This window comes from Pristis pectinata, chromosome 23, assembly GCF_009764475.1.
Source record: "Pristis pectinata isolate sPriPec2 chromosome 23, sPriPec2.1.pri, whole genome shotgun sequence".
In the NCBI taxonomy this organism is placed as follows: Eukaryota; Metazoa; Chordata; class Chondrichthyes; order Rhinopristiformes; family Pristidae; genus Pristis; species Pristis pectinata.
Window position 1 is genome coordinate 17,678,877 of NC_067427.1, and position 26,619 is coordinate 17,705,495.

A 26,619-nucleotide genomic window follows, 5' to 3' on the forward strand; every position below is an offset into this window, starting at 1 on the left:
GATCTGGTTTTCTCGAGTCATACGGCATGTAAATAGGCCATTTGGCCCACCACGTCCATGCTGACCGATAGGCACTCATCTATATTAATCCCATCTTCCAGCACTTGGCCTGTAGCCTTCAATACCTAGGCAATTGAAATACTAGTCTAGACATTTCTTAAATGCTGTCAGTGTCTCTGTTTCCATCACTCTGTCAGTGTATTTCAGGTACTCACTACTTTATGGGTGAAAAAGATCACTATCAGATCCTCTCCAAATCTCTTCCCCCTCCCCCCCCCCCCCCCTTACCCTAGAATTACATGTTCTAGTTTTATTCATCTCTGATAAGGGGAAACGTTTCTTGCCGTCCATCCTATCCATACCCCTCGATCATATCCTCTCATAACCACCTCCTCTCCTGGGAAAATAGACTTTGCCTTTCCAGTCTCCCATCATAACTGAAAATTCCATCCCAGGCAACAGCACTATCGCATTTTTCCTATAGTGTAGTGACTAGAACTGCATGCAGTACTCCAGCTTGAGGTTTGACTGCTGTTTTATAAAGTTGGAGCATAACCTCATCCTGACCTTGGATGCTTAGTGTGGAATTTTCACTGTGACCATGTGGATTCTTCCAGGTGCTCCAGTTTCCTTTCACATCCTAAAGGTGTGCTGGTAGGTTAGTTGACTGCTATAAATTGCCCTTGGCTTAGGTGTGTAGGTATATGAGAGAGAAATAAATAAGTGGAAGAAGGGGCCTGATGGAAATGCCCTGAGAGCTGGCAAAGATTCAGTGGGCCGAATGGCCTCCTATGTTGTGAGGAAAATATGAGAAATTCAACCCATGGTGTCCAGTCAGATTGGTGGTACAACTATTCATTAAAATTATGCTCTACCCCTTTAAGTTTTTCTTACACATTTCTCCCTTTTATAGGGTAAATTCTGTGACAGTGGAGGACAAGAGTAACTAAACATGAGAAGGGAAACAAAGTAATGAAGATGAACAAACCTTTACTACAATCCTCTATTATATATGCCATCCTAATTAATGAATGACATTCATTGGGACTTGGTCTGCCAGCACCTCATTATTTAGAAACCTAACCTCTGCTTTCAAGTGCTTCTCTGACCTTCCCCTCTGTAACATCCTACACCCCTCAGAGATTTAGCTATATAAATACAAGTTGTTCTTGTTGATGAACATGACTTTGCTTCTACAAAATTTGGTTCTATTTCTGGCGAGATTTCCCTTCCTATATTTTCTTGCAATTAATTTTTTCCTTTTCCCATTTGTTTACTTCTTTTCTGAACAGCCCTTGAATCCAAACCCTGATAGTCGATGGAACACTTACTTTAAAGACAATGAGGTTCTCCTGCAAATTGACAAAGATGTCCGGTAAGGCGAGGAAGAAGTTGGTACTGATAAAGCATCTTCCATTTTCTTGGGATATTCCCAAAGTGCTCTATGACAAATAAATATTTTTGATGTGCATTTGTTTTGTAAGCAAAACTGGGAGAAAGTTTGTGCAGAGCAAGTTCTCTTCTCTTAAACTGCAATGCCTTAGGAATACAGAAAAAGGAGATCATTTAGTCCCTTGACTACCTTATAATTCAATTAAATCCCAGTGATCTGCATGTCGGCTCTATTTAGCTGCCTTTTCTCCAAGTCTTATGTAACAAAAATCTGTCCTTCAATTGATCCCTAACAACCACATTCATTTGAGGAGAGAATTCTAGATTTCTATGATCTATTATGTGAAAAGGTCCTTGCCAATCTATTTCTTAAACGGCCTAATTCTAATTTTATGATATTGCCTTATGATTCTTGATTCCCTCACTGGGGAAATTATTTCCCAGTATCAACCCTGTTGAATCCTTTCTACATATTTTTAAACAACTTGGTTTGATCATGCTTGAATATCTTAAACTCAGGGGAATATAAACTAAATTTATGTAGCCTTGTATTGCAGTGGACTGAGTTTAAATGCTTTATCTTGCTATTGTGCTTTAATGAAATCCTAGTTGGTGATTCCAACATTGTGAGTGGTCAAGCCCACTTTGGATTTTTATGATGTTCTGGGGAGGATTTGGGTTCCTAATTTTGCCTAAGGAATGTATGGGAGACATGAAGGCATATATAGCAAAAAGGTAAGGGAGATTAGAAATTGAACTTTTTTTGTATTTTAAATTGAAGTGAAGCACTTCTGCTTTTTAAACTGTCTCTAATCCACTGCACGTAATTTCTCACTTCCAGGCGATTATATCCAGATATGGCATTTTTCCAGCGGCCCACTGACTATCCATGCCTTCTGATTATGGATCCCCAAAATGAGTTTGAAACGCTTCGAAGGAGGGTAGAGCAAACCACTTTGAAATCCCAGACAGTCGCACATAATCGGAGTGGTGTCACAAATGTAAGATCTGCACTGTGGGATAATTCTTATATTTTCAATAACTGATTCAGTCTGGCAAGGACTTGCATTTGCATCAACTAATTCTTGCTAAGTTTAATCTTGTTGGCATTTTCTCTCAGTGGGATGGAAAAAATTTTTAATCTTTATTGATAAATTGTTTCGATAATTAAATTTTCATCCTTCTGCATTGCCTGGTGCAATTGTGATTAAGTAATATCTGCCAGCATATGGTTTCAATTAATTTAAATTAGTTTACCTATTCTGTACACTGCTATGATTTCCAGTTGCTTCCTTGACTTGTCTCCCTCTTTCAAAAGGTTTGTTCCCCTCGCAAAACAGCCTCTGCCAATGAATATGAAGTGCTTCCCAATGGCTGTGAGGCTCACTGGGAGGTGGTCGAGAGAATCCTGTTCATTTATGCCAAACTGAACCCAGGAATTGCTTACGTACAGGGCATGAATGAGATTGTGGGTCCGATTTACTATACCTTCGCTACCGATCCTAACACTGAGTGGAAAGGTGAGGTTCTGAGAGTTCTGTCATGAAGTGAAAACCGCAGTACCAGGAACTCACAAGATTAATGAATGATACATAATTCTGAGCCACTTGTCCTCTTCCTACGTTCCCCCTCTTTAACTGGATTTCATCCATTTTCCATTGCCTTTGGGTGGTCGTTTTTGAACATGTAGGATTTATGCCACAGAAATGGGTTGTTTGAACCAACTAGTATACAGCAGTATTTATAAGAAATAATAAACGCAAATAATATTATGTCATACAGCTCCTTGAACCTGCTACACATGTCAGCTCCACCTTTCTATTCTATCCCAATTACTCTTGATTCCATTGGTATCCAAGTCTCTATTATCCCAGTTTAGAATATATTAAGTGACTGAGCATTCACAGCCCTCTGGTGGTGGCAAATTCCAAAGATTCCAACTCTGGAAATTCCTTATTTCAGTTCTGAAAGATCATCTTATCCTTCTCTCTTTTTTTATTTAAAAAAAATACTCTTAGCACTCACTCTGTTAAGGCTGCCAAGAATTTTTCACATTTCAGTGAGCTCTCTTCTCAATTTTTGTTAAACAGGAAAGAGAAGCCTATTCTACTTTCCCTTGATAAGAAAACCATCTCTTCCCAGGAATACACAAGAGATTCTGCAGATGCTGGAATCTGGAGCAACACAAACAAAATGCTGGAGGAACTCAGCAGGTCAGGCATCATCATGGGTCCTGATGAAGGGTCTTGCCCCAAATTGTCAACTGTTTATTTCCCTCCATAGATGCTGCCTGACTTGCTGAGTTCCTCCAGCATTTTGTGTGTGTTCTTCCCAGGAATAACTAGGTGCTCTGTTTGAGTCTCCTCCCATTCTATTTCATTTCAGTATGCCTTTCCATAAATTTGTTCTTTAAGTGTTTAGACATCTTTCCCTGAAAAGGCATCTGGAATATTTTCATCAACAATCCCAAGGAGTAGCACATTCCACATCCTTGTAACTCTGGAAGAAGTTTCTTAGGATTTATTAGTGATCATTTTATCATTATGGCCTTTGATTTTAACTCCATCCAAAAGTTTGTCAACGTGTATTGGTAGACCATTTGTTCAAGTAAAGGTTCACAAATGAACCAGATCTTGTCCTTTCTGCACATATGTGGTTCCTATCAGGGGTCACTGAGCAGTTTTCAGAACAAGAGTTCTGACTGGTTTCATTATTTACCCTCTACACACAAATTAGGAGGTCTGGACACTATTGCAGTACCCATAACTGCATAACTCAGCCCTGATTTTCAATTGATGATGGGCCATTCCTAGTCTCTGTGCCTGCAGAAGCCATCAAATGATGAAATGTTTTCCATTTGTTTGCTGATTTGAATAGTACATACAACTTGTGCAACACTTCAATTTTAGGATTTTTATTTTAGTTTTGAAATCCCTCCAAGGTCTCACTCACCAGCACCACCACCCCCCCCCCCCCCCCCCCCCCACAACACCAACCACCACCATCTTCCCCATCTTCCACCACTGTACCAGTCTCTGTAATCTCTTCCAGCTCTACAACTCTTTGAAATATTAGTACTCCTTAAATTCTGTTCTCAAGTTACCTCTGAATTTAACTGATTTAAAATTGGTATCCATATCTTCAGCCACCAAGACACTAAGCTCCGGCCTTGCCACCCTAAATTTCTCTGTCTTTCTATCTTTACTTCCTCCAAAACACTCCATTAGAAAATTATCTGTCTGACTGAACTTTTGGTCATTTGCCTTACTGTTTCCTTATGAGGCTTGGTGTTAAATTCTGACTCTAAAGCACCCTGGCACATTTTGCAATGTTAAGGCCACAATATAGATACAAGTTTATTGTTGTGTGAATGTTCTTCTAGTTAGAAACTTGGGAGGGAAAATGGAATACTGCTTATTTTATATTTTTCTTTGTTTCCCTGAACTATCCAGAACACGCAGAAGCAGACACATTTTTCTGCTTCACAAACCTGATGTCAGAAATCAGGGACAATTTCATCAAGAGCCTAGATGACTCGCAGTGTGGGATCACTTGTAAAATGGAGAAAGTTTACTCTACACTGAAGGAGAAAGACATGGATCTGTATCTCAAACTGGTATGAAAAGGTGTATTAAGACAAATAAGACTGAACAGTGGAGCGTGTTTCAGATCCATTCAACCATCAAACCCTGTGCTCACTGACTGACATTAGCTATCGGTCTGGCAAGGCCTTGATTTTAAAATTTAAATCTTTATTTCCAAAAGCATCCATAGTCTTGCTCCTCCATAAACTCTTCCAACCTCTGACTCCACACTCCCACTTCCAGAGATTTCTGCACTATTTCAGACTCATTGCGAATTTCTCATTCGCTTCACTCAATCATTGGCAGGCATGCCTTCAGCCGTCTAAATCTTATGCTCTGGAATTCTCTCCCTAAATCCTTTGCCCCTCACCCTTTCCTCTTTTAAGACCCTCCTTAAAACCTCTTTTTCTTCCTTTTTTGTTGTTCTCTTATTTAGTTGTTGGGTGTCAAACTTTTATTTGATAACTCTCCTTGTATGTTTGGCTTATAATTGATTATGCTAAGGAAATATTTAAGTGAAGCTCCAAGTAATAAGCTTCAAATAGAGAGCTAAATATCAGAACATGAGCAAGGGCTCCTTTTTACAAGAGGAAATACACTGAACATTTAGTGTTAACCTTGCTATGCAAAAAGGGAATAGGAAAAGGTTTCAGGGAAAATTGAATAGATATTTAAGGGAGTGATCCAAGGGGTTTTTATAAAGAAAGACTTGCATATAAATGCCTTTCATCATCTCAGGATGTTGAAGTATGGCCAATTACTTTTTTTAAGGGTAATATTTTATAATGGTGAAAAGTGCAATGAATGTAAGCATTTCTTTCTTTGCCAATTCACAGACCTCTCCCATCAAACAACAATGAAATGCTAATCAGCTTCAGCACCCTATCACTCCACAATCAGATTCTGTGGTCCTATGGACGTTATTGCTGCTTAAGAGAACAATGCATTGTGTACACATGGTATAACACTCATACCCTTAAAAGTGTATTATCTGACTAAATGTGAGCAAACCCATGTGAGATCTGCTAGTAACAGCAACAGCTTGCATTTATAGAACCTTCAACATATCAAAACGTTCCAGTGCTTTACAGAACAGACTTATCAGACAAAATTGATTCTCAATCAAAGGAGAAGACATTAGTTCAGTTGGCCAAGTGTTTGGTCAAAGATATCGGTCATAAGCATTGTCTGCAAGAAGGAGATACAGTTGGAGATGTCTGTGGAAAGAATTCAGAGTTTTACAGCTGAGAGTGCTGAAAACATGATCAGTCGTGAGGCAAAAGAAGTGCAGAATGCATTGAGAGTTTAGAATTGAAAACAGATGTCAATGAGTGTTGTAAGCCTGGAGGAATGTACAAAGAAAGGGAGGGGCAGGACAGTAGAAGATTTGTAAAGAAAAAGAATTTTCAAATAAATAGGTTGGGGATGGAGTCAAATTTAATCAATGAGCTCAGCAATAATAAATGGGAATTGTTGCAAGTTAGCAGAGCTGAGGTACTGGAATTGTCATTTAGCAGTAACAAAAGCATGAATTGTGACTTCTACAGCAGATAGGGTGAGGCTGAGACGGATGGATAATTTTATGGTGATAAACACAAGCAATCTTAAGTATTTTTGTGTAAAATAACCAATTGAACAAATTGATTATGCATTAATATTTAGAAGCTGGTATAAATGGGATTACGAAGAATTGGGTTGGGTAGTGTGGCTTGTGATGAAAAGAGAAAATAATTCCCCTTGTGGAAGAGTCCAAACTTCAGAATATGAATACAGATTTGTAATTACTCCAGTAGAAAATTCATGAGAAACTTCTTTGTTTGGAGTGTGGTTACTTGCTGTCATGTTGTGCAGATGAGATAAATGGCACAGGCGATTAAAGGAAAACTTGAAAAGTGGAAGGAAGATTTTACTTGTGGGATTGGAAGTGGAATAGGAGGAGGCCTGTGGGGAGCATTAACTCCACGTAAATATGATGGCCTGTACATGCACTGTAAATACCATGTTATAGCATCTATGTAATTTGAATAATTCATGGCCATTGCTTCACATATTTGTACATTTTGCATTCCAGCAAGAGCAGAATATCAAGCCACAATTTTTTGCCTTTCGCTGGCTCACACTACTGCTATCCCAAGAGTTCCTTCTTCCTGATGTTATCCGAATATGGGATTCCCTCTTTTCTGATGTTGACAGATTTGATTTCCTCATCCTAGTCTGCTGTGCCATGTTGATGTAAGTAGCAAAATCCACCATTTTTCTGACATGGGAGAGTCATTGTGCTATTTAAAAGATGCAATGCTTTCATTTCAAACCAGCGATTTTGAATGTGAGGCTAATCAAGGCTGTCGGCCAGTCAAATTCATTGGAATTGCCTGGTATGTTTTTTTAAGCTCCTTCATATTACCTGCTAGGGTAGGAGCCTGAGGTTGCAAGAACAGTTTATCAGGGAACTGAGTTTCAGAACAATCCATTTAAATAATTGATATATTGCATACTCTTTTTAACAAATGTTTTATTTTGAAGAGCAGCGGTGAGTAACATTCACGCATTGTTCCTGTGCCAGTTCTTTGAAAGTTGTGTGTAGTTTGTCCCATTATTCTTGGTCCTTCCTCAGAGATTTGAGAATTTACCTTTTTCAAGTATTTAAGCTCCATTCATACATTGACTGTGGGTCCTATTTATGAGCCAGTTTTTGAATCACTTTCTGCAAGCTTGAGCCCATCTTTAGGGTCATGCTCCAGTACAGTACTGAGGGAATACCTAATCATTTGGATGATCCCTCTTCTGGCTGCACTGAGCCCTACATATCCTCATGGCACTATTTCAAAAGCAGGGGTTACTTTCAGGTTATCCTGGGCAATTACATCAGATAAGTATATTGAAGTATTTCACATATCAACAAACTTCCTTTGATTAGTTTGAGAGGGTGCTCTTTATACAGCTGACTTGAAACTGGATGGACTTTATAAGTTATTTCTAGCAAGTTGAATATATTTGAGTATATGAAATAAATATATTTAAGTAGATTTAAGTAATTCCAGACATCATTATAATAGAGTATAAATGAGACTGTACCTGTGTCATCAAGACTTTTTTAAGTAATTATTGCAAGTTAGTGAAAGCTGTTGTATTTTTCTTGTAGTTTGATTCGGGATCAGTTACTTGCTGGAGACTTCACGATAAACATGAGACTGCTACAGGTGAGGAAACGTTTAAAAATATAATCACATAATAAAACTGAATTTGAGATTCTCTGGGGTATTAATGATGAAACAATAAGACTGCGACCACTTTAGATGTTTATCTTTCAACTCTTGAAGAGTTTAGACTGATTAACAATCCAGAGGGTGAGAGTATTGTTGCACTTGTCTCGTAGTCTGATAGGCCATGACATCAATGCCATATCAACTTTCATATGAGTTGATTGGGGAGGAGTGGGGTTAGTCTTATTACTGTGGGAAGGTTTTATAGACTTGCAATGTGGAATGAGTTCACCCTTGTCCATTAAAACTGAGTATCCTTCTGGATGCCTGCCCAGAGCCCGAGTTCCATTCTCGGGGACTGATGAGAGTGAAAGCTCTGTACCGTCTCACTTAAAGGCAACGATGATACCGTGTGGCTAAAACCTTACTCCGATATTCTACAGAGGCAAATGAACTGTACTAGCACAACCACTTAGTGTTCTTTTTTGTAGCATTTAATGTCTTGCTGCAGCTGTCCCTGTCACTATCGAGTGAGCTCTGCAAGGTGAGCAGGATTTATTAAATTATATTGATAAACGTTTGTTTCCTGCTGCATCTTATGCTAGCTTAGTATCTCCCATTGCAGGACCATTTGTTTGCAGATGGTATGGTATCACCTTTTGGAGAGACTTCTCCTAGTGTTACACAGCCTTCTTTCCCACCCCACTCACCCCAATGCCCACACTGATGGTAGTGCTCTGGAAATACCTATCATGCCAAGGAGCATGGAGTGATGGTGAACTTATAAATAATGCTTCTGTAATACCAATAGATCCAGCAACACTGTAGAATTGACTCTTGCTTGTAATTTCCAAAATAACCAGCCTCTACCACCAGATGGACACAGAAAGTAAGGTAGTTCTTCAGAGACTGGAGGTCGATTCCTCAAACATACAGAAGGTGATGGATATCTGAAGGAAAGCTATTTCAATTCCATTCTTATTGCCTCTGTTAATGAGGAATCCCATTTACTTCTGCATATCTTCCTGCCTCTTGCACTGTATAAGCTTATAGTCATCTGAAACTCTGCTGTCCATATCCTAACTTGTGTGGTCTTATTCACTCATCATCCTTGTTCTCATTTACCCTTATTGGGTGTCAGTTAAGCAACAAATAAGTTCTCGCTCTTAAAGCTGTCGCCTTTGTTTTCAAATCCCAACATGACATCAGCCCTCCTACTTCCTGTATTCTCCTCCAGTTTTCTAATGCCCTGTCCTTCATCCAACCACTCCCTGAGGAATGTGAGCGCTTTCAGTTGTTGCCTCTTGAGCATCTGTGATTTTGATTGCTCCACCATTGGCAGTTGTGGCTTTCGGTGTCTCCTGTAATATATTTCTAAAGTTTGCCATTTGAGTCTCTCTTTCTTCCTCTAAGTTGCTCTTTCAAGTTATCTTTTTGAACAAACTTTTGATCTTCTGCACTAGTGTCAAATTTTATTTGGTAACACTCCCATAAAAAGTGTTTGGATGTTTTATTACATTAAAGGTGCTTTATGAATACATATAGTTATTACTGAACACTGCTGGCTGTCCAGCAACTTTGGTGGTTGGTGTGAGATTTTTTTCTTCTTAGGATTGGATACTTCAAGAAATGAGCCAATTAAATCCCAAGAAACTTCTTACAGTTATAACAATGTGGGATGCACTGCTACTAGGGATTGATGATGGAAATATTCCAGGTGCCTTTTCAGGGAAAGGTGTCTAAGTACTTAAAAGACAAATTTATTGAAAGACGTACTGAAATGAAGTAGAATGGACGAGGCTTATACAGAGCATCCATTCATTCCAGGGATGAGAGGTTTTTCTTACAAAGAGAAAGTAGAATAGGCTTATCTTTCCTGTTTAGAAAAAGATGAGATCTCATTGAAATGTGCAAAATTCTTGACAGCCTTAACAGAGTAAGTGCTAAGAGTATGTTTTTTTTAAATAGAGAGTGGGGATAAGAAGATGATCATTCAGATCTGAAATAAAGAATTTCCCCACACAGAGTTGGGAATCTTTGGAATTCTCCACCATCAGTGGGCTGTGAATGTTCAGTCACTTAACATATTCAAGACTGGGATAACAGAGATTTGGATACTAATGGAATCAGGAGTTATTGGAATAGAATAGTAAAGTAGATATTACATCAGTGCAGCAGGCTCAAGGAGCTGTATGATTTAGAAATGTTGGTAATAATCTGTTAAAGTCTGGGTGGTGATGATACTTCCACTGTAGAAGGATTCAGGACTGCAACATAATAGTTAAGAACGCCTGGGCAATATATGTCCAGGTTGGGATGGTGTTTGATCTGGAGTGGAACTTGGTATTGAAAATAGAATGCTTTGAACTGGATTGCATTGAACCTCTTAGTTTTGTTTTGTATATGGGCTAACAATGAAAATGATGTTGATGATGATAGAAAGAAAGCAGTTCCTTACTCATGCTTGAATTTGCATTGTGAATTTCTGAGCAGGGTTCAGAAGGAACTCCTGCAAAACACCCGCTAGTCAGTTTCAAAATAGAGCTGGCTACATCAGGAAAGTTTCATTAAAATATTTCTTTCCAATGTAATTGTAAATAGAGCAGGAAATTAGATGGAGGCAAGAGAAAAGATGGGGTTAATAGTTAATTTAAAGACTTACAGTGAATCTGATAACCCTGAGCTAAAATTTTGGTCAGACTTTTGTACGTTGAATTGTTTCACCTTGTGCAAAACAGTGCAGTCAATATAAGTGACGTGCTGAAAATCATTTTACATTTAAATGAGGTGATGGAGTTTCACTTTTGCTTAGATATAATAGATTAGATCAGTTTATTGCCATATACACCAGGGTGCAATGAAATTCCTTGTTCGCACAAAGCTCACAACATAAACAGCACATTGTATTTGTTATTGTATTTTTGTATTATTACTATGACGAGCGCAAAATAGCAGAATGGTGCAAACATTGTAGTGCAATCTGAAACAGTGCAAACAGAAATGCTAAAAATGGTTAAATGATAATGGAATAACTGAGAGAAGTAGAGTTAAGAGTACAAGAATGTGGCAGCACCACCAGGAAGGAGGTGTAAAAGAGGTGATTGGTTCAGAAGTCTGATAGCAGTGGGGAAGAAGCTGTTCTTAATCAGGACGTCTTGGATTTCAAGCTCCTGTATCTTCTCCCAGAAGGTAGTAGAGAGAAAAGCGAATGGCCAGGCAGCATGAAGCAATGCACCATGAAGATGGACTGGATGGAAGGAAGTGACCAGCCTGTGAGACTGGGTTGCCTTTACCACTCTCTGCAGGTTCCATTGGTCAAGAGCAGAGCAGCTACCATACTAGGCTGAGATGCAACTTGTCAGAATACTTTCTATAGCGCATCTGTAGAAGTTCAAGAGAATCCTCATGGACATGTCAAATCTTCTCGGGCACCTAAGAAAGTAAATTAGCTGATGCGCTTTTTTTTGATCAGTGTGAAGGGACCAGGTGAGATTGCTGGTGATATTGGATGCCAAAGAACATGAAGCTGTCGACCATCTCTACAGCAGCTCTGTTGATGAAGATGGGGTTGTGTTCACGCCAGTTTCTCCCCCCAGCCCCCACCCCCATTCCTAAGGTCAACAACCAACTCTTTCTTCTTGCTGACATGAAGGGCTAGATTGTTGTTCTGACACCATGACATAAAGTTCACAATCTCTTTCCTGTACTCTGTCTCATCATTGTTGTTGATCCAGCTGATAACAGTGGCATCATCAGTGATCTTAAAGATAGTTATCAGTGTAGATATAGCATGGTAACTTTATTAGATTAAGTGAGATCCTTGAACCTACCCAGAATATTGCATTGTGACGAGAGAAGTTTACCAGTATTATTTTACCATTTGTCTGCCCCGTTCACCAGCGATTGGCCTCTGCTCCATGCAATCTTCCTTTATAATCCAAAATGATCTATACAGTGGTATGGTGATGCATCTGGGGAGGAAGCTTGTTGTTTCAGTCTCATGAAAAGTTGAAATGCTGGTTATCTAAAGTTGTTTAGTTTCAGAATCATATCATAGTAGAAAATTGCCACATTATATCAGTGTATACATTAGAATAACTGTGTATTGAGTCTTACAACAAACTCGCTCTTAAAGGGGAATTTTATGTTTATCAATCCAAATCTTGGTTTAAGATCATTTTTCCCCATTTGCTGTTTCTTCATTTGCTGTTTCTTCATTTGAAAACTAAATTGCTTCAAACGCTTTATACTCATTTTGATTGACCAATCTCTGTGCTGCCTTAAGATGGTGACTTCTGCTTTGGAACTGCAGTAAACTTAGTCATTTTAACAGGCTAAAAGCAAGTTTAGTCAGACACTTAGTGACCAGCTGTCCTCAGATCTGTTTAATGTGATCTTGCTAAATTCTCTAATCCCTTTCTCTATACTTTAATAATGTTGCATAGGGTTTTTGCAAAACCTGAGCCTTTAATTTCCTATCAATTCTAATGTACGTACTTCGCACTGGAGTGTCTGTGCTCATCTCTACAGGTGCATGTGTGAATGTGTCTGCCCATCTTTATGTCTGTCCACCCCTGATTCTGTGTTTACCTGCCTGTCTTTCCCTCTTAGAGTTGAGCGTGTGTGTGTGTCCACGTGCACTTTGGGCATGAACATATCTGTATTCTTCTGCTTGTGTGTCTGTATCTATCTTTACCTATGTCCATATAAAACCACTTATCCCACTTTCTGCCCATGCATATTTACTTGACGTGCATATCAGTCCTTTTGCCTGTTTGGATGTATTTGCCTGTTTCCTTGAATATATTTGTCCAATTCTGTATATTTGACTCTCTGTGTCTCGCTATGTTTATGCGTGTTTGTATGTACAATATATACTATTTCTAAATGTCTGACTTGTCACCTCAGTTCTCATCTGTCTCATGAACAAGATGCTTCCTATTTTCAAACTTGATAAGTGACTTCCTCTTATCAGACAGTGGGTTCCTTTCGAAAAGCAGCACGCTGGGAAGTGCCTTTGAGTCCCATCTCCAAAGATCAGGTGGGGGATTTCAGTGTGCCAAAGGCCCAGTATTTGGTGAGTACTGGAAAATCTATAACTTTAAAAAAGGCCAAGAGGTTGGGATGATGTCAGTCATTTTGTAGTTTAGTTTGGCACATGCAAAAAGTTTTTTGTCTTTCAGAGTTAAAGTGCATCACTAGTTTTTCACACAATAATGTCTATTTCACAATTCATTTGGGCACAAATTTTTTTAAAAAATCTTTAATAAACAAAACACTAAAATAAAATCGGCATACTGCAGATGCTGGGAATCTGAAATAAAAACTGAGAAAACTGGAAAGGCAACAGATCAGGCAGCCTCTAAAGAAAACTATTGCATTTATATCATACTTTTCATGTCCCCTGGGTGTTCAAAAGCTCTTTGTAAAATGCTTCTATTGCTGACTTTAGGAAACTAGCTGGTTTGCACCCAACACACTTCCACGAAGAACAGTGTGAATATGAAGAGATTTTGTGTTTTAGTGATGTTAGTCAGACACCATGGTGAACTCCCTTGCTCTTCAAAATAGTTTTGCATCTGAGAGAACATATGGCTATCTTAGTTTAATGTCTCACCCAAAGATGGCAGCCTTCCCTCAAAACGTGACCAATAATGTGAATCTAGTCTTTGGAGTGGAGCTTGAACCTACAACCTTCTAACTCAGAGGATCCGCCCTTGAACCACAATCAGTTTTACCTAGTATCAGTAGAAGGCAGTAGGTTTGTGGTTTATATAGATCCAAAAGAATGTCGGAGCCCGAAAGCAACTCGTGTTAAGTGATAAATCCAAGTCTGTCAGCAAGTAAAGGAGCAACTTAGGATATGACTCTCTATTTCGTCACTACGATTATGGATGTGCAGAAAATGCTGGAAACACTCGCAGGTCAGGCAGCATCTGTGGAAAGAGAAACAGTGAATGTTTCAGATCAAAAAACCCTTCATCAGACATGGGAAAGAAAGAAAACAAATTAGTGTTAAGTTGCAGAAAGTATGGGGAAAGATGGATAGAGTGGGGCCAAGATTGCCATGATTATATGTTGTTTGTGACACCAGCTGGTTGATAGATTTACGAGAGTAGTGAGAGAGAGAATACAAATAAAAAGACATGCAAAGCCTGTGAAATGCAGGTCAGAGGTTATGAAATGCCCAGCAGATCAAGCAATGTCAGTGAAGAGAGCAGAAACAGGTTACAGATACTGCAGATAACACATTACAGATCGATGACTTGCAGCAAAATTGGCTAGTTCTGGTACGGAGAGAGTGAATTAGCTGAAACTGTTGAATTGAATATTGAATCCCAAAGGTTGCAATGTGCTCAGACTGAGGTTGAGGTCTGGGTATGTTGCTGCTTTCAAGACTCAATATTCAATTCAATAATTTTAGGTAACTTGCTTTCCTTATTTGTATCATAAATGACCAGTGATGCTGTAGATTGTCCATCTGTAACATTTAAGATTTTAAGATTAAGATCTCTTTAGTAGTCATCTGTACATCGAAACACACAGTGAAATGCATCTTTTGCATAGAGTTTTCTGGGGGCAGCCTGCAAGTGTCGCCGTGCTTCCAGCGCCAACATAGCATGCCCACAACTTCCTAGCCCGTACGTCTTTAGAATGTGGAAGGAAACCCACGCAGACACGGGGAGAACGTACACACTCCTTACAGACAGTGGCTGGAATTGAACCCAGGTTGCTGACACTGTAATAGTGTTACGTTAACCGCTACACTACCGTGCCTGCCACATTTACTCTGTTTTCTCTCTCCACTGACGCTCCCTGATTTACTGAGTATTTCCCATATTTCTGATCTGCGTTTCACAGCTTTTACCTGGCCCCCTGCTAGTTTGCCCTCAAACTGCCTTCCATAGCAATCCTGGCCCCACCTTTTCAGAAATATTCTCTTTGCCTTGTCCATCCCTTCCTCTCTGAAACCTTAAACAAACTTTTCTCTTTCCCAGTTCTAATGAAGGGTGTTCAACCTGAAAAGTTAACTCTGTTTCTCTTTTTCGGCTGCCTAACCTGCTAAATGCTTCCTGCATTTTCTGTTTTTATTTTCAGATTTCCCACATTTGCAGTATTTTGATTTTCATTGTGGGTGTGCCTTTGTGTGAGGATGCCACAACTCTTCTCGCAATACTCAGTTGTACCAGGGAGTTATGCTGATCTAAATCATTACGGTTTGAGTTGAAAAACCATGGGAGGGATTTATGAAGACAGCTTGGTGAGATAATTGAGGTTTTAACAATACCATGACAGATTGGAACAAAAGTATCTTTTGCCATAAAAGTAGTTGACATTTCATTGAAGAATATATATCCAGGATTGTGTCCCAGATGAGTACATTCTCCAGTGGACAAAGAACTAAGCATTGCTTCATTTAATTCTGGGAAAAGAAATGGTTAAAGTAGCTAAGGGAAGTAGAAAAAGAGTTAGGAAATAATGCCTCCATAGAAGTTCAATGTTGTGGAGAAAGATAGCAGCCAATCAAAAGCAACCATACTAGATTTAGAAAAGGTGAAGTTGAGTTAGATAAGAGATTTGGTTAAAATGAACTAGGCCAATAATTTACTTTGAAGGGACAACGGGTCAGCATTGGGAAACACCCAAATATGAAATGGATATAGTTCTAAATAAAATTACTGATAACAAAAAAAGTTGGAGGTGATAAAATCCTTAATGAATGAATTAAGGATTTTCTCTCTCTTGTGGATCTGTCCCTCTCTCTCATTCTCTCCTCCAGAATGTGTATGCTGTTCCAATTCTGACACGCTGCATGTCCTTGAATTTCAACATTTCGCAACTGGAATCTGCACCTTCAGTTGCCCTATGCTCTAGAGTTCTCTTCATAAACCTCTCCCTCTTCGTTTAGTTGGCTCTTTAAAATTCACCTGATGGACAAACTTTTGGTAATCTGTCTTAATCTCCCTTTCCATATAGCTCAGTACCAATTTTTTTTCTTCTTTTTTGCTCAGAAAAGTAGAAAGTGTAGCCTACTATAGATAAATGAGAGGAGGTGAGTGTTGGGAGGAAAATTATATAATGAAGATATATGGCGGGAAGACATTGAAAGAAAGAAACAGCTTGAAAGTTAAAAAGGATCATTTTCTAAAACTACATGTAGATATACTCAAGAGTAATGGCATGTTGAATTTTTAAAAAGAATTGCATATAATTTACAGCATGGAATCAGCACGCTTCACCCAACCGGACTTTGCCAGTTGATGTTTTGCATGCAAATCCTTGAAGCCCTCTTCATCCTTCTTTCTACCTCATAACCAGTATCAGAAGGTGGGAATAGGTTGAGTGGGTCTTTTCTGACCATGTACAAGACGGGCCAAATGGTCTCATTCTGTGTCATAAGTTGGAATCGGTTTCTTATTGTCACTTGTACCGAGGAAGAACTTGTCTTGCATACCATTCATACAGATCAATTCATTACGACAGTGCACTTAGGTAGTACAGGGTAAAACAATAACAGAGTACAGAATAAAATATTACAGTTACAGAGAAAGTGCAGTGCAGGTAGACAATAAGGTGCAAGGTCGTATCGAGGTAGATTGTGAGGTCAAGAGTCCATCTTATCATACTAGGGAACTGTTCAATAGTCTTATAACAGCGGGATAGGAGCTGTCCTTAAGCCTGGTGCTGCATGCATTCAGGCTTTTGTATCTTCTGCCCGATAGCAGAAGGGAGAATGTCCAGGATGGGTAGGGTCTTTGATTATGCTGGCTGCTATACCAAGGCAGTGAGAAGTATAGACAGAGTCCATGGAGGGGAGGCTGGTTTCTGTGATGCGCTGAGCTGTGTCCACAACCCTCTGCAGTTTCTAGCGGTCATGGGCGGAGCAGTTGCCATACCAAGCTGTGATGCATCCAGATAGGATGTCTTCTATGGTGCATCGATTAAAATTGGTAAGTGTCAAAGGGGACGTGCCAAATTTCTTTAGCCCTGAGGAAGTAGATGCACTGGTGAGCTTTCTTGGTCGTGGCGTCTACGTGGTTGGACCAGGCCAGGCTATTGGTAATGTTGATTCTTAGGAACTTGAAGCTCTCAACCTCATCACCATTTCCTGAAGTCAATGACCATCTCTTTTGTTTTGCTGACATTGAGGGAAAGGTTGTTGCCATGACACCATGGTACTAAGCTCTCTATCTCCTTTCTGTATTCCGACTCATTAATTCAATTATTCTTTGAAGATGACCACTGCCCAGTGGATAAGAGGTGGTAACTTGCCCAGGCAGCAGCCCGAAGTGTACCAGTGTTTCAGATTAAAGTCTGATGTGTAGTTGGGATGAGAGAGTTCTTAATTCTCTGGACTTCAGATAAATGGGATGTATGCTTCTGGGGATGTTGAAATGGGTTACAAAGTTGGGGGGCAGTGGGGGTGGAGTGGGATGTAGGGAAGGGGTACTCTCAGCCATGGAGGAATTTGAATAGAATGAGAGTTTTAAATTGGAGGTGATGGGATATCAGGAATCAGTGTAGATCAGCAAGGATGGGATAGGTGAATGATGTAACTTGATGCCAATTCAGACACAGTTTTGGATGTGTTGAAGTTTGTGGTAGATGTGAGCCTGTTCAGGAGATTGTTGGAATCGTCCAAATCTGGAGGTCTTGAGGGTTTTGACAGCAGGGATTCTGTGGCTGGTGTTATACTGCAGTCATTTCTGGTTCAAGAATGCTTGCTTGGAGTTGCCAAAGGTGTGATTCCCTATTGGAGAGTTGCTGCAGTTGAATTTAATGCTGACCTCCTAGTCCTACATCTGCAACACTTCCAGCTGCCCAAAAACCACTGAGGTCCAGTCTCTTGTGCATAGCCACTTTCTTCCTCCTTCCACTGATGGCCAGCTATCTTGTCTCTACCCCGGATTCTTTCCCCACCCCTTAAAATCTCTCTTTCCCACTTCTGTCAGTGGTCTTCTAAAGATGTCGTATGCATTGCTGAGTATTTCCAGCATTTTCTGTTTTTTTTTTACTCCTTGAAACCTCATCAAGGTTAGCCTCCCTTCCTGGTGTCTGTGTTAAGTTTTGTTTGTTTGAACTCTTGTGAAAAGCTATGGAGAATTTTTCTATGTTAAAGCTGCCAAATAAATGCAGGCTTTTATGCCTGGAATTTTCACTGGTACCTTTCATCCCAGTCAGCTTTCACAATGGTAGTAACCATGGAATTTTGTTTGGAGAATCACTAATCCATGATGTCCATTTCCACTTCAACTCTATGGATGTGGCACCCTATGAATTAAAAGAATGGTGATTATTGAAAGATGAGATCTCCCTTTCTCCTTTTGTTATTACTAAAAAAAAAAGTATTTCATCTTTAAATCCAATGAAAGTGGCATCTGAATTATTTAAGTGCTTGATGTGAAAGGTGGATATACTGCTGGGATTTTCTGATATCCCAGTTGCCTGTGTGGGTTGGAGAATTTATTCCATGTGTGTTAGAATACAGCTGATTTGGCTGCAGCTACACAATACTTGGAAAGAGAAGAATATTTCTTTTGTATAGTGAGTTATGATCTAGAGTACATCACCTGATAAATGTGGTAAAAGTTCAGTAATAACTTTCATTGAGTATTAAAGATACATAAAGAAAAACTTGCATGGCTCTGTGGGGGAAAAAGACATGAATGAAGCTAATTGCATCCCTCTTTTAAAGAGCTAGTACAAACATAAAAAATTAATTCACCTTCTGTGCTCTATGATTTTGTATGGCTACTGAGGCAAAGTCAAATCAGCTCAATCCCAACTCTTAGTGTGTAACCATTGCAACTTGTTCATATTATTCAGAGCATTATATGGACAAAGGAGACCTGGTTTTCACCAGACCTGAGTTTGTGCATAAATTTATTTGTATGTTTCAGCAGGATATGAAACTGGGCCCCATACACCTAGTGGCTGAAATGTTGCTGTTGAAGTCAAGTCTAGTTTTGACTCAGAATGGTTCACACAATGCTTGGAGAGTTTATTTCCAGGACAGAAGTAAAACAGGGTAGCCATGTCAATTCAGCTCTAAAGGGTTTGTGAGCTGCACAATGACATCAGCTATGGCTTTTTTGGTGGTTCTCGAGTTAGGTGTATTCTTGTCCTACTCCAACATGTAATCCAGACTGACACACCCAGTGCAGTTTTTTTTTGAGGGGAGGCTGCACTGTTGGGGAAAGCCATTATTCAGATAGAATGTTAAAATGTGTGCCTTTCTTGTCTTTCAAATGAAAGTAAAAGTTCCTGGAGCACTGGCTTAATATGGCATTCTGCCTCTAATGTGCTGGCCAATATTTATCACTTAACCATCACTGATTTTAAAGAAAGATTATATGGTTATCTTATTGTGTGGAACCTTCATATAAATTGATTATCATATTTACTGTGTTATATTTTATTGTAAAAAGTGCTTTGGGATATATAAATGCGAATCTTTATAAGGCTATAAACATGGTCCATGTAATGTTCTGCCAGTGGAGGTGTTCAAATGTTTTATTGGTATATTTTGGGTTTTTCCCCTCCCATACCCCTGACTAGGATTATCCAATTTCTGATGTTGACCTGATCCTGAAGAAAGCAAAAGAACTACAGGATACTGCATAGCAACATTGCAAATCTGCTCAATATTCCAGAAACTGCCAGATACGCACATGCAGCGAATATATGGTGTGAAGGTGATCAAACCTGCCTCTGCTGTGCCTTCTGAGAAAACTTCTCCACACTGCTATGCAGTGTGTGGCTAAAGAGGTCTATTACTCTGTACTGTGCAATCCTGTGATTCCTCATCTCATCCCATTTGTGTCACCCCCTGCCTCCCAAACACCATGGGGAGAAAACCCTGTGAGATTCTTGATCTGTCTCTGTCTCTCTCTCTCTCTTTCTCTCTCTCGTGAATCGATATGCACTAATGGTGCTAATTATGGCGTCTGTATGTTCATATGTATTTAAATTTGCACTCCAAAATGAAGGCAATGACCTTTCCTCTAATGTAAGAGTATGGTAGAAGATGTTAATAAACAAACTCTTATCACAGAGTTAAAGGAAGCAAAAGCACAATTCTACAACATTCTTGGTTGGTGCTAGATGTTTGCTCTCTTTATTGCTGTGATGGAGGTCTCTGGGCTAGGCTAGTGACAGATGGGTCAGAGGGTGAAAGATCAGTCACTAAATCAGGTACTTCAATCGGAACTGCCCAAACCAAACCAAAAAACACTTAAGCTAATGTTGCTTTGAAATACAAACTGTAAACTCCTCACTGTCTTGAATGTTGAAACACACAGTGAGGTTTACTAAATTTTCAGTACCTACAGGAATGTGGCCACAAGAATTGAACGTTTTGCTGTGTTTTAAGGACCAGGATGTGATTGACCAAAAATTTCTTGGGCATCTAGGCAATATTTTACAGGTTTGCCCCACTGATTGTGGTAGTCAGCATTGCCACAATGTCTTGTAAGAGAATGTTGTGGAAGTCCTTTTTCACAGTCTCGTGCAACATTTGAATGATTATATGGATTTTCACACTGATTGCCTTCCAGAGTAAGATCTGATCATTGCTGCTGATTTGAACAAAGTGCAAAATGGTTTGTTCTTTGACATTTCAGTTGCTGTATCAAAGCTAGTAACTCACACTAAGAACTCTGATTTGCTAAATTTCAGATGAGCCAGTGGTCATATCACCACATTTACACCTGTAGTTAAGATTTATACTACTCTGCCATGTGAAGCTGTATAATATTTTTAGTGACTATAATTTAGTGTCACCCTTAGGGTGAGTGGTAGAGGGGCACAAGGAGCTTTGGGATGCATTGAAATCAGTTCTCTTAAACTTAAACCTTTTAACCCCAGATTATTTTTTTTTATTTGTTTGGAACTGTGTTGTGGAATTCATGGTTCTGTTTCAGTGCTTCAAAAGAAATGTTTAACAGTTAGAAAAGATTTAAGCCAAGGTTCAAAGCATACAAAAAACAATTTGCATATGTAGCAGAAAAAAGCATCTGAATTTGTCAAGCTTAATTTTTGAATGCCTGCTCCTATATGGCAAATGTCAGATTTGGAGCTAATACTGGCTTTCCTAAAACTTTTACAGACTGTATTTTTGTTTTCCTTTTCTACCTGCTTGTTATTTAATACTAAATCACTCTGACATTCTGAGAAGAAAGCTTCATTTCTAACAAAATGACTAGATTGCTGAGATGATGCCAGAATCATTAGAACTTGTAAAACATCTAGGGAATATTCCTCTGTTCTGTCCCTGACATCAATCCTTTTTTTTTCAATGGGTTACCAAGGTGGGTCTCAGCTAGGTTTGGTTAGCATTCGTCCATCACCGTCACTGAATGTCATTTCTTAATTTAAATGATTCCCTGTTAGGTTCACTTATGATTTTTGATTTGACCTTCCCTGACCTTATTGCAAATATAACATTTAGATTACTGCCCACGTAAAACAATATCAACACTTTTAAATGGGTTGGACTAAACTTTTCTCATTGAATTCCTTTAATTGGTATTACCTTTGATCAAAGCCACAATTCTGATAGGTCTTGGGGGGACAATTATATTCCATAATGAAGTATGAAGGCAGCATGAAATATTTTGTGACGTGTGTATAGATCCAGAAAATACCACCATTCTTCTTTTAATTTTGGCAATGTTTGCATGAATTTAAAATCATCCAAGATTTCTATTAGTCTCCAGTCTATATAATTTTATGGTTTGTGTTTTGATAATTGGGGAAAGCAATTTGCAACAGTGGCAAGTCCCACAACTTTTTAACCTTACATCATTACTTTGATCGGACACCACCCCTTGCATAACTCTGAAAGTTCACTTTTTTTTGAGGTCCTAGGGTTTCCCCTTCATCCACCTAACAATATGGTGCCTTTTCATGCAATTATTACAGTTACTATGTTTGTTGATCTTTGTATTTGGTCAGTTCTCGGCTGTCCATCTCGGCATTCTTCAAAGTTTAAATAAAGATCTGATTGGAACAGCCAGCAAGCAGAGAATTGCAAGACCAACTGAAAACCTCAAGTGTTGGGTGGGCAAAAGGGAATCAGTAACTTTTAAAACTCAGCAATTAAAGGAAGAAACTAAGGGTTCAGCAGCCTGCAGTCAAAATATAACCATGCAATTTCTACTGTAATGTTTTCACACAGTAGATCATGTCCTTTCACAGTTGCATCTTCAGGATTTGTCATTATGATGTGATGTCAAGATATTGAATATTCTGTTGTTTTGATGCCCCATTGTGCTCTGCCTTACTCTTTCTCCCATTGTATCCTTCTCTGACTGCCCTGTTTTATTCTCTATGAAGAGAAGTCTTGCTCGTCTTTTCGGTGGGAACAAAGAGCCCTTTCTTGTTTGCTCAACATGACACAAGCCACTGTACTACACAGACATGATGTCAGTATTATTACAGAGTGCAAACCAATTTCACCTGGAAGTATTCAAATATCTGTTTTCAAGGACTGCAGAGTGAATCTCATAAGGGTATGGACTCTATTTAAATCTTGTGAAATTTCTATTCCATTTAATTCGAATGTATCCATCAAATTCACAGCACTTAAGAATGAACTAACCCTTTCCAATCCTCCAGTCGCATTAGCCCTATGAATTTGAAGAGGTAATTCAACCCCTCCAATCTTTTTTGCCATTCTATTGAATTGTGATCAGATTGTATCTTAGCTCTGTTTATCTGCTTCTGGTTCTGTTCTATTACCAAACAAAAATTATAGGATGTTAGTCTTGAGATATTCTATTGATCCCGGTCACCATCAATCATTTCTAGATATCCACCGTCCTTCATTTCCTGACATTATGCCTGAATAACATGGGAGCAGTTTATGGTTATCCCCTTGTTATGCACTAGATCAGAAGAAATAGTTTTGCCCTATCAATCCAGTAACTGATTTGAGCATCAAAGCTTGTTCACCTTTTGTGGGAACAAACAACTGAAAATAGAAAATGTTGCAACAAGGTTGCCTAGGCTGTGGGAGTTAAATCACTGGGTCTCAACCTGACCATGGGAGGCAATTTTGAGACTGCAGCTGTATATCATACTACTAGCAGTAGGGCAATGCACTTGAGGACCAGACATTCTCTTCCACATCTTCTCATCAAGGGAAAATTCCAATTTAGTCTTGGTTATTTTTCAGCGTAATTTAAAGAGTAATTATAATTCGTAAGATCATCTTTCATTTTATATTATGCTAGTCGTTGTCTGCCTCAACCCCTTAACCTTACTTATAGACATTTCTGTTCCCATTGATATTTCCCACCACATGTGAATGCAGGCCTCCCATGTCTCCTTCCTTAATGAAGCCCCTTTTCTATTGATCACCCCTCTCCTGACCACAGGTGCCTGAATCTCCACTTTTTTTTTTGCTGAAGTGAGTGGTATTCCTTGTAAAATCCATAAATAAATTTCTAATTTTTTAGGAAATGCCCATGGGGGAAATACTGTGACACAAGTATTTTCACACTTCTCCCATCTTTTCCCCGTTTCACTTGTAGTACCTGAGAGCAAAGGGCATATATTGCTAATGTGACACAAATTTATGCTTGCAACTGCATGACAGGATGACCTTCCAGATTATGGACAAAACAAAATAATACTGTTTATTATATTTTGTGGAGTCAGCTCTTCAGAGTAGTGTGCAAAAATTCAAATTGGTCTGGATTTAAGCATTTACAGAATGTATACTTTGGCTACCAGTGCATAGTTTTGTGTTTGAAACACTTTTTTTCTTGTTTGGAATGCAATGAATGGCAAAAGCTTCTTTTTAAAAAAAAATCTTATTCTGGTGAATGTTGTTTGGGTTTTAGTTTCAAAAGGTTGTGATATACTCATTATTTCTCTGTTGATCTCTGGCAAAGGTACAATGTGCTCAAAACTCAGGTAAAGAAACGGCCACCAGCACTGCAAGATGTATCTGATTTAAGTGGTCAAGCAGAGAAAACTGACAGTGCCCTATGACTGCAGTCGTGATCGCAGTTTCTACATGCACTGTCTTTCATGTATTCTATATATCTGTATCTTGCTCATGCACCTTGTATGCATGCTAATGCTTGCTCTTGCACTGTATCCTGCTTGCTCTTGCCTGTCTTTGTCTTAACCTTTCATGAGACACAACAAGTAGTCTGCATCTTCCTTGTATACTCTATCTGACTGCTTTTTACATTGGTGTTCTGTGTCTCACATATTGTACATACCTCCTGTTTCTTGAACACAATGGTTGCAAGCTTGTGGTCTGTAGCCATTGGTTTCTCTCCTTGCATGAGACAACATAAATGGCCTTTCTTGTACAGACTCTGTCTGTTTCTCACTCATTCACACATTTGTGTCACACTCAACATCGTCCCTTTATAGGTGTTGGGGAGAAGTGATGGTCAATGTTAGAACAAAGGGTGTTAAAATAAGTGGCAATGGAAAAACTTGTTTCTGCCATTGTGCAGTGTTATTTTAAAGGTTAGAATATGGTTAGAATTGTGTTCATTTATAGCTGGATATCAAGTGATGGGTTATCTTTTATTGTGTTGATGCTACAGAGCCATGTAGGGCATGTTGACACTAATAGACCAAAAACACTTCCCGTGAGTGGTTTCACCTAAATGTAAGTTATATATCTGTCGAACCGTGAGTATTTTTTTGTTGTAGTTTTACAAGTTACAATAAGTTTTGTTTTCAGTATCAGAATTAGAAAGCAGGAGTTTTGCAGCACATTCCATCTGTGGGTAAAGCTCGATTGTCAGTGTTTGTGGGGTAAATGAAGATGTTGAGAATTAGATGCCAAGCTGGAAAATTGATTTCAAGCTTTTACTATGACACTTGCACTTGGCTATCCCTGAGAAGCTACGATAGGGGTAATGGATTCTGTGGAGTTGGCAGATGCAGTTTCTGGGTGTAGGCAAGAAGCACTGCTAAGCTTCCTTTTGCTTCTAGGGTTTACCTAGAGCTGGGTAAGGTTTTATCCCAGCCCTTATTAGAAGGATAATGGCCCTCCTGATCGCACATTTTGTGGAACAGTCATCCAACAGTTAGTGCTGCATTTCTGCCTGGTTTGGATATGAGATTGTTAATTCCAGTGAAGAATTAATGTGAATCTGTGCTCTCAGAACAGAAAGTGGCCTTAACAAATTGTATTCTGTTTTTAAAAGCAAAACATGGTGATAGTGGTGGTAGAGAGGGAAGGGAAAAGGCAAGGCAACAGGTAATGTTTCCTACCAATGGCATGCAATATCCCGAGAGAACTTAATTTTGAGTTAAATGACAACAGTTGCATTCACCTCCCAAAATTTGTAGTAATCATAAAAGTTTTGGAAATTTGAGGCTGAACTGGGATTGAAGGCAAAGAGAGGCAGGTTAAACAACCACTGTACAGTATGTGGCATTATTCTCTGAAGCTAGTAATGCCCCATTCACAACTACTGATGTGTTACCATGACAGCCATGGAATCCTGTATAGAATAAAACTATTGACATGTTTATAAGTGTTGCCCTACTTAAATGGAGTTGCATGTGCCATCAACATCATAAGAGTGGGGTTAAGTAGCTTGCTGCCATTCTATGGTTATGCTTGTGTTTTCTCATTAAATTATTTGGAGAATTGATTAAGGAATTGACAAAGGCAGCAATGAAACATGTACTAAATTACAATGCAGGAAGGAATAAATGTCAATTGCTAGTGTATGATGTATATAAACTGGAATATATTGCATTGGAAGAGCCAGTAAATTATTTTTTAATCATTAATGATATAAACATTTATTTCATGGCTGATGGTGGCCATTTATTGAGTGGCAAGTTTATAATTTGCTGCATTTTGCACAGGTAAAAAAAATCTAAATCAATCAATTCAATTTTTCAGAAATGCAACAGAGAAAGGAAGATATTATTTACTGCTACTGCACAAGCTTTATATTTACTGAGCAAATTCAAGACTATGTTACATTAAAGGGATCATATTTTTCCTGCTGATTATGACTTTGGATTAATATTGCCCCTCCTCCTCCAGCCATGTGTTATCACCTGACCAATGGTCACTGTAAGCATAAGCAGGGTTCATTATCTAAATGCCTCCATTTTTTAAAATAACTTCCTGGCTCATCTACAAACCATCTGTGTCTAGCACCTTATGAAGGTTTTGGGGGAAGGGGCATTTCATTGGTTTTCTTCCATATAAGCTCTCAATTGTATTTTTTTGTTTCAATGAAGGTTTACTTAATGTGTGATATTCCAATGACTGTTAATGTTTTCCCAAAATGATGTGCACTTGTATTTAAAAAAATTTTTTACAAATTGCGCTTAATGTCTGCGTCTGAATTTTAGAATGGAAACAAATTGTTAGCGTATTTTGTTCAAAGTGCACATGGTTAATTGTTGTTTTGGAAAAAAATCATTAAAATATATACATATTA

General features: G+C 38.9%; 1 protein-coding gene across 3 annotated transcripts in view; it reads left to right on the top strand.

The window, feature by feature from the left end:
• Positions 1-26,619, top strand: part of tbc1d13 (TBC1 domain family, member 13) — a 38,023-nt gene extending 11,404 nt beyond the window's left edge. For 2 of the 3 annotated variants that reach the window (XM_052036770.1, XM_052036771.1), the window contains 8 exons: positions 1,293-1,375; positions 2,234-2,393; positions 2,711-2,912; positions 4,845-5,008; positions 7,048-7,208; positions 8,119-8,176; positions 13,155-13,256; positions 19,739-26,619. In XM_052036770.1, the coding sequence (XP_051892730.1) occupies positions 1,293-1,375; positions 2,234-2,393; positions 2,711-2,912; positions 4,845-5,008; positions 7,048-7,208; positions 8,119-8,176; positions 13,155-13,256; positions 19,739-19,804 (996 nt within the window). In that variant the 3' untranslated portion in view covers positions 19,805-26,619. The remainder of the gene's footprint in view (positions 1-1,292; positions 1,376-2,233; positions 2,394-2,710; positions 2,913-4,844; positions 5,009-7,047; positions 7,209-8,118; positions 8,177-13,154; positions 13,257-19,738) is intronic. The other variant, XM_052036772.1, reaches the window with a different exon arrangement.